At 41.4% G+C, this 14,188-nt stretch overlaps 2 protein-coding genes across 2 annotated transcripts in view; one reads left to right on the forward strand and one right to left on the reverse strand.

The window, feature by feature from the left end:
• The window catches only part of zswim6 (zinc finger, SWIM-type containing 6), a 59,589-nt gene extending 45,817 nt beyond the window's left edge, over positions 1 to 13,772 (reverse strand). Inside the window, exon 1 of the mRNA XM_050053435.1 lies at positions 12,780 to 13,772. Within this exon, the coding sequence (XP_049909392.1) occupies positions 12,780 to 13,206 (427 nt within the window). The 5' untranslated portion in view covers positions 13,207 to 13,772. The remainder of the gene's footprint in view (positions 1 to 12,779) is intronic.
• cops4 (COP9 constitutive photomorphogenic homolog subunit 4 (Arabidopsis)) overlaps positions 1 to 14,188 on the forward strand; it is a 520,559-nt gene that overhangs the window by 324,266 nt on the left and 182,105 nt on the right. The window lies entirely within an intron of this gene.

Consider the following 14,188-nt stretch of genomic DNA (forward strand, 5'->3'; position numbering starts at 1 on the left):
GGAAGAATTTTAGCTCATTGTTTAACTGTCCAACCCACAACTTTACTGTTCTGGTTCACTCTCACCGGAGTAAAAGCACTAAAAGGCCACTGTGCAACACCTACTCAGAAGCCAACAGCAGACACAGTTCACACCGATGTATATACACTGTAAACTCCAATCCATCCATGACACAAAAATTTAATGTTAAGTCTACACAAATGCCCCAGATTGTCAAAATAACATAAAAACTTTATGTTCACTTAACACAAAAGCTCATCCCTTGTCAACAATTTTTGAGTTTTGGGTTAATTTGACTAAAATTGATAAAGCTGAGTTCACCTAATTAGTGGGTGGAGTTTCCCAGCATGCTGTGAGACAACTGTTTAAGGATATAAGCCGAAGAAAACTGTGTTTAAATGTCTTGTAAAGCCCTCACATTACCCTTTACACAGTGAATAATGTTTATGTGTTTCACTATGGTTCTAATAGGTTACAGTAAATGTTGTGGTAAAAGACATTTTGCACCATGAGTTAAGTCGTATACACAGTTAGTAACCTCCCACCTGTGTATATAAAGTGGTGCTGAGGTAAAATTAAGATCACTTCCTGGTTCAGAATTCATCTATTTGCCTTCTTTTTGCAATCGAGAAACCTCAACTTGCCACAATATATTTTCATAGTTCAAAAAATCAAAAATGTAAAATGTGTATCCAGTGTTTTTTGTTAATTTGACAATGAAATGCTCAAACAACAAAAAAGTTATGATAAACTGACAAAATTCCTGTCAGACAAGGGTCATGTGACACATTTATTTTGTGTCTAGTGTACTCAAACCTTTTATGTTACTGTACTAAATTAAAAGTTTTTCATGCAAGCTGTTTTAAAAAAAAACTTCAGTTGAGTGAGCACACTGGGGTTTACAGAGTACGTTGGCAAGTACGCAAGTGGTCAACACTATTTTGAGCATTTACACTTGTGTGGTGGTGTGTCTGCATCGCTCTGAATATACACACCCAAAATGCTGTTGGCTTTGGGGTTTCAATGTCACTGTGTAGAGTTTCTCTGAAGTTAGATTAATCCAACACACACACACATTTAAAACACAGAAAACGTGACTTAACAGCAACAACATTACACTAAAGTACAAAATTTGGCTCCATTATATCTCACAAGAGACGGATCTCTAAAGAGACGGATATTTGCTTCAGGAGGTGGTGGAGACCAAAAACAGAGCTAAAAGAGAGCGGATATTGGACTCAAGTTGACACAAACACAAAGACACCTAATAAATAATCAAGTCGCATCTGTAACTGCTGGATGTCTAAAAAAAACCCTGATAATTTAAGTGTAAAAAAAAAACAGTATATCTATGTAGATTTCCTGGAGGAAAAAAATTCAGTTGGATGTTTCTGTTGTCTGAGGAGAGGAGAGAGAGGAGGACCATCAGTCTTCATTAAGCATGCTCTGGCTGTGAGCTACGAGGTAACAGCCTCTGATGGATGACACCTTTAAGTTCCCATTAAAAAGTAAGCATTGCTCATAAGCAGCTTCTGATTCACACTCGGGTCGCCTGCTCCACAGAGACAAAGGCTTCTCATTCAACACAGAGGCCCTCATCACAAACCACTATTTTCATTTCCTCTCTCCGTGACCACGGCCTCTTCTTCATGAGACTCAAACAGATCCACAACAGGCAGTTTGGCTTGTGAGTATTGCGAATATGTTTGAAATGCTCAAAGCACTTCACCTGTTATTAACTACAGCGCTCTGTTTGCAGAGCTGCGGAGGTCCGAAGGGCGCTTAACTGCGGAGACCACCCCATGAGGCCCAGTGGTCCCATGAGGCGAGGATAGCGGCAGGCTTTGACTTGCTGAGACACTCTGGGGTGGAATGAAACTCCCCAGACGCCACTACAGACAAGACACCACTACTTTCTCTCTTTCTCTACAGCTGAAACGATGGGGTAATTAATCAATTAGTCCGTCCACGGACAAATAATCAGCATTATTAAGTATGTTTTAAGGCAAAAATGCCAAACATTCCTCAGCTCCAGAATCTTAACTGTGGGCTTTTCTTTATCTTATGTGAAAGTAAACTGGGGTAGGGCTGCAACCAATGATCATTTTCATTACTGCTTAATGGTTTTGTCAATAAAAGCAGTAAAAAATGTACTTCCTTCAGCTCAAGAAGATGTATTTAAATTGTTTTATTGGACCAGCACTCCAAAATCTAAATAAATTTTCAGTTTATCGTCAAATATGTCAAAGAAAATGTATAAATCTTCACATTTGAGGCACTTGAGCCGGTAAATTATTGACATTTTTGTTTGAAAAGTGACATAAACCACTGCTGGATTATCAAAATAGTTGCCAATTAATTTTCTGCTGAACTAAACCAGAGTATTTTAGGGGTTTAGATTTTTCATTTTTCACAATTTTCTGACACTTTATGGAACAAATTGGCAGATCAATCAAACACGAAATTATCAGTTGCATCTCAGAGGTAAGACAAGACCAAGACGAGATCCATCGAGCCGACTGAACGCAGACGGAGGTAAACTAGCTCTTCCCCTCCTCCACCCGCCTCCCTGCTCCGCCGCCTCTCCTCTCCCTTGAGTTGAAGGTTAATGATGAAGGGACGCGGCAGAGGAATACAGATCAGGGAGACGTAGATGGATGTGGAAAGGGTGCTAAACCAGTCTGGAGCAGCTGTGGCGAGAGATTATGAGTTTAACTACTTGCCAACCTGGGCCTTAAAAGGATAAGGTTGGCAATATTCAATATTTTCCCTGTTGTTAATAAATCACATGAAAAGACCGAAACTGACAAGAAACTGAACACACTGGCCGTTTCATCACAACACAACAACGAGCCGCACTGTTCATCACCATGAACGCACACACTGTAGTTTGACTCAATCCCACATACACCGTCCTGCTGCCACAAATACTCACTAGAGCACCAAATGTGGATTCATCCGCCACTGAAAATAGTCCCCAACAAATGCACCGTTTCCTCCCTTTTAATTTGCTAAAACTTTCGGTGTCCAGCCGTTTAAGGAAATAAATTAATGAAATAATTAGGGCTGCCCCAGAGAGTCGAAAATTCAAATCATCAGTCAATTCTTCATGTTGAGTAGTTCCTTTGTTGTCAGTCAGTGCGCAGTTTACTTCTGGGGACATTTCAGCCCCCTTTTTAAATTAAAAATAATATTTGTGAGTTGCTTTTAAGGATTTATGTCTTCAGAAGTCAGAAAAGTTTGAGAGATGGACAACAGAATTGATAGTTTCAGTCTTATTGCAGCATTTGTTGAAAAGGAAAAGGAAAATATAGAATAAGGTCAGCCTCATGATTTAAAAAAGTCTAACTCTCCATTGAAAACTAAAATGTTTCAAACAGTACACAACAGTTATTAAGCTTCTTCTCTTCGTGTGGAAGCAGAAAAGCATTCCTCGTGGTGTTTGACACTGACCTGGAAAATACCTGGGCAGAACTCCAAGACTTCAACCAGCAACAACAGAAAAACTAAGACTGACTCAGATGTGGGACATTAACACCCACCGCCTCTGTCCTCAGTTTGATACAACCATGGTCACTGTAGTGTAAAACCATTTTTCAAAAATGGCAGGTTTGGCCGATGACTGGTCTCTGTGAAACGCAGCAAAGCGTTGGTTTCAAAGCATGCGCCCGATGTAGCTCCAATAAAAATTGATCTTGCAGAGTAGACGCATATTGAGGTGCTATGCATACACCATTAATGCTGATCAACAACCTGCAAGGCTGAGCGTGGTGTGTGTGTGTGCGCGCTCTCTCCCTCAGCATACTTACTAAGCTTTGCATCATTCAATAGGTGTGCGCCGATCCATTGATTCTTCATAAAATTGCAGATGAGAGAACGAGCCGGCGGTAATCAGTGTGTACACAAAAGGCCTGAGGCTTCATGTATGCAGCAGCGTGTGTGTGTGTGTGTGTTTGAGATAACACAAATTGTGCTTTGATATGCTAAACTTTAATTCAACAGAGTATGCTGAGTTAGGCAGTCAAGCATATAAATATGTCCTGTATCACACCATCAGAGGTTTAGCTGAAGGGGCGATAATCAATATTTCTATAATATAAACAAGGTGAAAGGGGGGTCTCCTCTCAGACATGATTAGACACACCATAGTTAGACTTTACCCACTCTCCCACTGGACAAAAAACTCACCAACACCCACTAACATCTAGCCTTTGCATTAATTGTGAAGGTTACAATCAGTATTCACTCCCAGGATAAATGACTGCAGTATTCACAGGTATTTATCAGCTCCAGCTCCGGTCGGCGTCGATCAGCAGTGATGGAAATACAACACCTGGGTAGACGGGTTTTCACAGGGTAAAAAAACCTGCACACACACGAAAATTTTAGTGGAAGTTATCCACTAGTTGGTGAACACAGTGGAGAGTTTTGCAGCTAAAGAGCTTTCCAGATGTCAGTGAGATGTTAGCAGTTGTACTAAAGAGATATTTCCCCTTTAAACTTCTCACATTGTTTCATTTCAATACAGATCGAGCCCAGAAGAGGTTAAATGATGTAATATTTGACAGAAAAATCCAAAAAATGAAAACAGATTTGTGTTTTTTAGGGCTGTACCTGATTCAGAGTTATGTCAGACTGTTAGATTCGGCCGCTGAATATGAATGTTGCACGATTCTAGGTTGTTTTTTCATATAAAGTTTTTAAGTTTGAACAGGGCTTGGCAGGACTTTCAGTGTGATAGCAGCATTCATGTAAGACAGTAAACAAGCTAACGGCGCTAACGGTAGATCGGAAACGGGCAACAACATTTTTTGTCGCCACTAGACATGAAACAAAAGCCAGAGACGGTCGTATTAAGTAACTGAGAGCTGTAAATACACCACTTCTAAGCAGAGGAGAGAAGATAACGTTATCTCTGAGACTTACTGTGGAAAGATTTTGCTCCATTGAGCCGCTGCATTGTGTCCTCAGCTGTCTGTACCAAAGAGGGGCGTGAAAGTTGACCAAAACATCCCCAGAAGTACACACTGTACACACAGCACACTGACTGGCAAAGCAAAAAACAACTTCTCGACTTAGAGCAATCTCAGTCGACTGAGGAGTCTCCGATTGACAATTTCAATTTCCGACTTTCAAAGGGCAGCCCTCGTGTTTTCTTCTGTCCTCTCCCATTAATCATCTGACGACCCCTCTGATTTATCTGGTGACCTTTGGAGGGCCTCGACCCCCCTTGAATCTCTGGACTAAACTAGCTAACTGTGGTTCAAACTAGCTCCACCTGGAGCAGCTACAACAGTAACATGCTGCTCTAACATTGATGCATCTGCACTAACAATCTAATAATGTCATAATAAATCTGTCACAGAAGACATTTTACTGCAGAACAAGAACTTTTACTTTTCATACTTTAAGTACCTTTTACAAATAATAGTATGATTTTGAGTGGAGGACTTTTACTTGTAATGGAGCACTTTTAGCTTGTGGTATTTCTATTAGGATCCGAGTACTTCTACACTTGTCTTGGGACACTGCACCTCCCCAGATGATCTCTTAGTCACAACACCCTTTTCAGGGCAGAGCCGGTGACGTTTTGGCCGGACTCTGTCTCATTCCAGTGATGACACAAGTGCACCAGAGAGACCCAGTGAGATTTCGCTGTGTGGTGACAGTTTGCCACGCTGCCAGCAGAACCAAACCCAACGTCTGAGCACAGGAACAGACCAGAGTGCCTCTGTCTGAACACTACAGATACACAACACCAAGAATCCACAGTGACAACAGCCTATCGCTCCCTATCAGCCCTCTGTCTATGAAGCAACAGGCCGGTGACAGACTTGAGGACTGAGTCTCAAATTCAGCACTTGAGTGTACACAATGACAGTAATGCTGATGTTCACTCAGTTATGACCATTTCAGGAGCGGCTGAGTTTTAATTGGTAAGGTTGGGCTAAACAATCGCACACACAAATCTATCTCAGACAGAAAATAGATGCTCTTAGTTTTGGAACTACAGTTCCCATAATTTGGGTCATTTTGGGGCTGTAAACAGGAACTATAATGTTGCCGCATGAGTCGGTGAGTTTGCTGTGGGCCAAGACTCCTTCCAAAAGTCTTCAACCTAACAAGGGAGTAAAAGACTCATTTTAAAAGTTATATTTGTCACATTTTGGCAAACTGGTGCCATTAAAGGTACGCCGAATTAGCTGTTATCAGTTCCTGTTGGCAGTGTACTCATAGTTGTACAGACAACTATTACTGGATTATTTTGAAACTGAAGAAAACTTAAAACATGCTGATTCTCAGGCAAGGTCTGGAGTTATAAGGAGAGTCTTTTTTATGATTTCGAAGCAGATTTATGGATGTTTATCTGCAGTGGACATCAGAGATATGTCACAGTTAAGACAGTGATTAGTTTTTGACGCAAACTGTGGCACCTAACACAGTCTCTTTTGCCTGGCGTCTCTTCCATAGAGTTTGAAATCCTCTGTTTTAGATAAATAAATAACGCTATATCAACCAAACCTGAACACTGAAAAGCAAGAGTGGCTTCTCGAGTGTGAATATTTGATAGGTTTCTTCATCTTTCACTGTAGGAAATTTGGTTTTGGACTGTTGGTTGGCAAAAAAACAAGCAAAGTGAATATGTCAACTTGGGCTTTTGCAACACTAAAGTACATTTTTCACTAATTGCTGACCTAAAAAAATGAATAAATTAATCAAGGGAATAATCTTCAAATGAGTTTCAGCCCAGTTATTTTAATTCCTGGCTGAGTGGGTGTGAAAGAGGAGGAAAAAAGGAAAAATTTTCCCATCAATAACAACCACTGCATTGATGTTTTAATGACCTTTGACCTGGTACTGCAGATGGAAGCACATTAACATGAGATCAGACGAGGAGAGGAGGGCCTCTGAAGTATGTGAAGCTATGAACTTGACCTCCTGTAGAGTTCAAGCAGCTTAAGCGTGACCTAATAACCAGGTAACACAGGTGACAAACACATTACAGCACATGTTTTCACACCATATATAGAAACCATCCTTACTCAGGTATGTGTTATGTGTACATTAATTTACATCTTTGATTTTTTTTCTTCTATTTTGAAGTTGTTGACGAAGTGGGTGCAGATAATTGTGCTCAGTGCACATGTAAACACTGCAGCCTATACTTTACCATGTGACTGAAGCCTATACTTCAGCTCAAACATATACTAGCACTGGTGTGTATGAGCACAGCGTCAGGTTTATGGTGATGTTTCAGTGTCCTCAGAAGAAACTACTTCTTAAATTGTATTTGACCTTTTTAGTTTCACAATCCGGGTAAATTATTGGATTTCCAGAGTTCATGAATAAGAAGTTCTGCCTCTTGAACTGGCTGCAATACTGGAATTTTGTGTTATTGAGAACATTCAGGAAGTCTTGTTATGAAATGCTGTTTTTTCTGGTCCAGATGAAAATATCTCCACAACTGTTTCATGCATTGCCTTTCAGTTTTGTACAGAGATTCATGTTCCCCAGTGGATGAATCCTAATGTCTTTGGTGATACTTTGATATTTCCTCTGTACCACCATGAGGCCTGATACTTTGGTTTGGGACCAAAGACCTGCACAAATAATGGCATACCCATTATCGGCAGCTGTACTTTGTGTTTAGTGCTAATTAGTGGACCCATACGAAATCTGCGCCCGCAGATTTTAGAAATATAGATGCTGCTTGTAAGACTCTGAATGTTATCACTGTCTTCTCCACCTCCTTATGCATGTATGACAATCAAATGTTGTAGCATATAGTTAGCATTAAAAACAAAATTAGCGGTGTAGTGAGAAGAAATGTCTAAATTAAGACTCACTTTTAATAGACTGTTAATAGATTAGCAAATTAGTTTTTCTTTTCTCTGCTCCCTACCTCTCTGTACCCTCCATTTTTATGGCCATGTGTCCCAAATTTTGTTAATTGACTTTTCCAACAAATATTTACATTTTTTTCTTGACGTATTCACAATTAAATAAAATTTCTGATTCAAAGTTTCTACTAAAAATCTATTGAGTAGTTCTTTTAGCCTGCTTACGGTCATTTTAGGTTTCAATGTATTGTGTGAGGTCATTTTTGTTCAAAAACATTCATTATCAATAATGAATACATAATGCATAAACAGATGTGTACAGGCATGCTTGGTTACAGAAAATTCTACAGAGAGAGATCAGAGATTTCTTTGCTTGGGTCAACACTGAGGTGGAACTGCTACTGAAAGTAACACATGAGCATAAGGCAGTCAAGGTGGCAGTAAACAGATAGGGAGTCATTGCAAAGCAAATACAACAACATATCAGAGTGGTTACATGAGCATTAAGCATCGCTGGAGGAAGCCATGGCAATAGCAAAGGGATAACGTTACCCACACAAGAAGGATGAAATCACAAACGGTATGTAGACGTAGCTGTAATGTTTTAGCTGGACATGTCGTGACTTATAAGACCAACTCAGGAAGCAACATCATCGTTTTAAAAAGTCTCCATTTCCGCTCACCCAAATGAAAATGTAAAACGAGGTCAGCAGCATTTGAAAGGTGTCAGTTTTAGGGGTTTTAAAACGCTGTAGTGCTGTGGACGCTAGCTGTAAACATAGCAATGGTTATGCCTTTTAAAATGAAAATGCATTAGTGTGGACGTAGCCGCTCTGAAACATTTGCTCACTTCCTTTATTATGGTTAGCTCCTGGTCAAATCAGTATGCATACCCTGATCTCAAACAGACATACATGTATAGTAAGTGCATAATACTGGTCAAGCTGTTGCTACGTAGCTTCTCTTTTTAACCCCTTTTACATGTTCTGTCAACTTTTTCTATTTTATTTTGCATGTAGATGTTCCATCCCTTAACGTTTCATTTAGTTGCATGCTCAAGCCAAAATGGTAGCTTACAATGGCTGTCTCTTTGTCTTGCTGACCTATCTTAGCACGATGATGTTTGTATCTATACAAAAACTGCTCCTTCCTTGTCACAACTGAAACCTGTTCTGAATTACAAACACATGTCCTTATAAGTGATAAATGACATCCTGTCCAAAACTTGGGGCCCTATATTCAGCGGTTTCAAAAGAAACTTTACTTAAAAATAGTTTGTTTATTCAGGGGAAAGTCATGTTATATTTGCGGTGACCAAAGCTATGTTACAGCTGGATGTTTCCTTGTTCTTCAGACACAGTCTTTTCCCTTTTACCTCATTGTTTTTGGAGTTTGTTTGCTGTAATAAATCCAGAAATCTTTGTAGAAAGCTGCTGTTTCACACAGGATGCATTCTGCTTTCTGACCCTGGGTGCAAACTGAATTAGACAAAAGGCTTTCATGTTCTCAGCTGCTTCTCTGCATGAAACTCAACTGCAATATGACTTCACACCAGAGGAGCTCGTCTTCCTCTGTGAGTTTAAAAAGAGATAATGGAGGATGTTGAATTGGTCTCAGTAAGAGGGTGCCTGTCTGTGCTTTGTTTAGTGAAGCTCTAGTCTGGCTTCGACCCTGTGAAATACTTTCTTTTAACGTAGAATGAACTCCTGTTGTTTAGTGCATGCTCTTTTAAAACTGATGGCATACACATTTTATGAACAGCAAATTTTAATCTTATATATTATCAGTAAAAGTCAGTTAATGACCAGTTATGAAGAAATAATCGCACTGGCAGTGCAGCTACAGTTCAAATTGCAAAGCCTTTATCTGCATCTTTTCCTTGTCCTTAAGGTTTAATTTTTGGCTTGATGTACTTTAACTAAAGCTAAAACTAACGAGTATTTTCACTGTCGATGGTTGTCTCGATTCATCAATTAGTTGTTTGGTCTATAAAATGTCGGAAAATAAGGAAAGGGTTTATCAGTGTTTCCCAAAACATCTCAGTGTTTCCAAGATGACGCCCTTAAAAGTCTTGTTTTGTCCACAACACAAAAATATTCAGCTTACTAACATAGGAGTATAAAACCAGAAAATATTCACATTTAAGAAGCTGGAATCAGAGAATTTTGACTTATTTTTCTTAAAAAATTACTCAAAACTGCAGATTGATTAACAAATTAGTTGCCGATTATTTCTAATAATTGACAATTAAATGATTAATCATAGTCGCTCTGATGTTAAGCTGAAAGAAGCACAGAATTATTGTTCCATTATCGATTTATCTGAGGGTTATCTTCGCCATTACTTGTTTGGTTTGCGCACAGTGATGTCTTAAAATTGCCTTTTTTTTGTCCAACCTACGGTGAAAAACTCAAAAAATATTCGGTTCACTGTAATAAAAGACAATGAAAAGCAGGAAATTCTGTCATATGAGAAGCTGGAAGCATCAAATTATTGGCATTTTTGCAACTCCTTGTCAAAACAGTCAACTTATTTCAGCTCTAGACACTTTTATTATTGTTTGGTATTAAATTGCCTTCAGCCTAGGGCGCATTAGGAGCAGCAGCACACTTCAGTTATTTCTTCGGTGCTGGTAGTCCACCTCGCAGCACAATAACATCACACCAACTATGACACTGGCAACAACCGGGGGAATAAAGTAGCCCTCAAGTCTAAACTCGAGATGCTGCAGTATTTGCTCTTGTAAGAAAGAAAAAATGGCTTCCTTTATCTTTGCGCTGATTAGCAGGGAGGGTTTGTTGTGGAGGACGAGGGGTCCACAGCAAATGTGTGCCAATTCATTTCCTCGAGGTCTGCTGTGAGAAAACCTCCCTCCTCTGGTACGGCCCACACGTGGGGAGATTACATCTTTTATTTATCACTTCTTGGCTTTATTTTTCCAGCAAATTCCAGGCTGGGGTGCAATCAGCCAGGAGAGAAACCCTCCCTGTGTGTGTATGTGTGTGTGCACGACTGTTATTCCTTTTTGTAGGCATGCCGAACAAGCCCCCCTCACGCTCTGGAATAACAACCCAGATTCAGTTTCTTCCCTACAGAAACATTTCCCAATATGTGGGAATATATAGGCCTCTTATTTTGGCAGGACAGAGGCTGGTGTGTGTGTTGTGTGAGTGTGTATTCCCTGTGGTCCTTCACAAAGCCCACATGCATTTAAAAGTGGGGGGGAGTGGGACGTGTCATGCAGCAACTCAAGTGTTCAGATTGCATTACAATTCAAATTAACCATGCAGAGTAATGGGATTACAGTCCTCGGCGCTCCCTGAGAAGGTGTCCTGAATCTGGTGAACTCACAGGTGACAGACACAATCAAAGACTCGAGCGCTGACCATGTAATGATAAAGGCTGCAAACTGAAAACTATCCCTTCAACTTCAACACCACGGCTGCTGCAGCCAAACGCTCTCTCTGTCGTCGACACACAAAGACTCAAACCCGAACCAATTGGCTGCGAACTGGTGTGAATCATGGCCCATTTAAAAGAATCGCTGTGCTCAATACGCTTCCTCTTTTCCAAATCTCTTCTACTTAACAAGGGAGTGAAAAGATGCTTTTGTTTGCTGGCCTTTTGGAGGCGACAGGAAGCTTGAAAGACACAAATGAACATGAAAATAGGAACAAAGTGCCAAACTCACAATAGGAATGCTAGGCATTTGATATGTGTGCTGCTGGTTAATTAAAATCTCAAAGAGGGCATAAGCACATAAAAGTACAAAAAATACAACAGAGTGACACGAAATCAAATGTTACCGAGTCATTGATTTGTGTTGTTGGTGGAGTGAAGTCACGCACAAGCAGCTGTCACTTCAGCTCACAGGTGTCTGTTCCAGTTTCACTTGGAAAGAAAATCTCCTTTCAGTGGGTTTTACACAAGCCGACGTACGGTAACTGGTCTGCTCATTTTAGCCGTTTGGAAAGAGAGCACATTCACTTCTGTAATGGCAATTCTGCTAAAACATTCCAGTAATAACACACCATAGATGCACACAACCTAAATATGTAACGATAATGTGAGGCTGCATGTTTGACTGCTTTCCAACTCAGCACTTCACATTTATGAGCCACTCTGTGCACAATGCGTGAGCCGACAAAGAGACACAATGTGCGAGGGTTATTCAGCGGCATCTGAACTGTGCCACACACAGAACAACTCATTCAAATGTAATGTGTGTCAGTTGACACCCAACCCAACACTGAGCACTTCCCTTATTACTCAATACTTTATGTAATCATTAAAAGAATGATTTTTAAAAGGTCATGCTGTGTCAAACTCTTGCCTCGTGTGAGGCGTTCAGCAAATATGAGATTTTAAATTGGGAAAAATGAGCTTTAATGCCTCAGTTTACAGACATATGAAACACTTTCTGATGCTATGAAAGTCTGGTGAAAATCTCACTTTTGTGTCACAAATTAACATTGTTGAATGCCACATTAGCCTAATTTATTAACGCCTCCAAAACCCAGCAGCAGACAGAAGATATGGTTATTTCTTCTAATTCTGTGAAGTTTCTCAGTGAAGTCTGGTGGTGAAAATGTGGGGTTTCCTCTTTTGTTGGAGCCACAGCTTTATTTTGAACGCAATTAGAGGATTTGGGGGCTTTGTGCCCTGCATTTCACATTCAAACTGCCCCCGAGCAAAACAGGATTTAAATGCCCCAGTCACACATTCCCATTCATGCACACAGCAGATTTAAAGCCCCATTGTAGGCTCTCCTCTGCCGCCTGACCGCTTCACCCTTTGTTGTCAAACCCGCTCACTTTATCTACATATTTCACTAAATATTCACACATATGATCATTGATACAGGTCGTGTTGCTGTTTTCTTGGTGGTTAATAGTCAGATATGGTCATATATGCACTCGGTCCCATCACATCACTCACCGACTTGCAGTACGTTGTCCACGCAGCCGCTCTCCAGCAGAGCGATGCCCCGTCGGAAAGGCAGCCGCGTCTCGTCACTGCTCTCCCCGCTACTTCCGATCTCCTCCCCGCCGGTGTTGAACGACGAGTACATGCAGATCTCCCGCTCGCTCCTCGGGAAAGACCAGTAAACGATCCGTCTCTGAACGGGCTCCGGGATCCGCTCGAAACGCTCCTCCACCCGCTGAAACGGCCACTTCTCCGCGACTTTCCTCGCCGCGATGTCCAGCAGCGTCTCTGGGTTCTGGGTCTTGCTCGACTCACCCTGGGTGGCTCCGGAGCCGCCGCACGGAGCCCCCGCGGCCCGCTGGCCTTGCCTACATGTTGCATTGTATCCCGGTCTACAGCAGAGCCGCTTGGCCGGGGGCTGCTGTACGCGCTCCGCCATGATAGCTCCGCTTTAACGGCGACGGAGGAAGTCAACGCACCATATGAACGGGATGGGGAAGGGAAGAGGTTACCCACGGCTTGATTGTTGGCCGTGTATGGCCAAATCATCCTTTTATGGAAACATGGGGGCAGGGCTTCTCTCAGCTTGTCAAACCCCTTTGTTGACAAATTAAGAGGAGGCGGGGTCTGTCCGGTTAGCTCCGTGCTAAAAACGGACCGGATGGCGGAATTCCCGCACGGCCGTTAATCCTTTGTGAGGTTTGGGACCGGGGACGCTTTAAAACCGGGCTAAAAACCACCGTCTCTGCGTCTTCCAGGCGGCGGGGTTTGACCGGTGGGTGTCAGCGGATGTCACCGACAGAGAGGCGAGGCGAGCCGCTTTGTCTGGGGGAGGTGAGCTAGAAAAGCCGGACTGAACGGTGACGATGGGGCGGTGATCGGGCCTGTCAACACTGGAGCCTCGTGGTTTTGGGGGAGGGGAAGTGAACGCAACACCGCCCCCCGTGTGACGTTTAAAGGTCCACTGGAATGTGGAGACGTTTAAAGACAACACAGCTCATTATAAGAGATACAGTAGTAGTGGACTGAGAAAGTACACGTCTATTATTAAATAAAAGAACCATTTAAGTACATTTACTAAAGTAAACTACGTTACTATATAAGTGAAAGTAGAAAGTATTTATAAGATGGGTGGATGGATGGAAATATGGATGGATAGTTATATGGATGGGTGGACGGATGGAAATATGGATGGATAGATATATGGATGGGTGGTTGGATGGAAATATGGATGGATAGATATATGGATGGGTGGATGGATGGAAATATGGATGGTGGATGGATGGAAATATGGATGGATAGATATATGGATGGGTGGATGGATAGAAATATGGATGGATAGATATATGGATGGGTGGATGGATAGATATATGGATAGATAGATATATGGATGGATGATTGATACATGTATGTGTATATAC

Source organism: Epinephelus moara, chromosome 9 (genome assembly GCF_006386435.1).
Source record: "Epinephelus moara isolate mb chromosome 9, YSFRI_EMoa_1.0, whole genome shotgun sequence".
NCBI lineage: Eukaryota > Metazoa > Chordata > Actinopteri > Perciformes > Serranidae > Epinephelus > Epinephelus moara.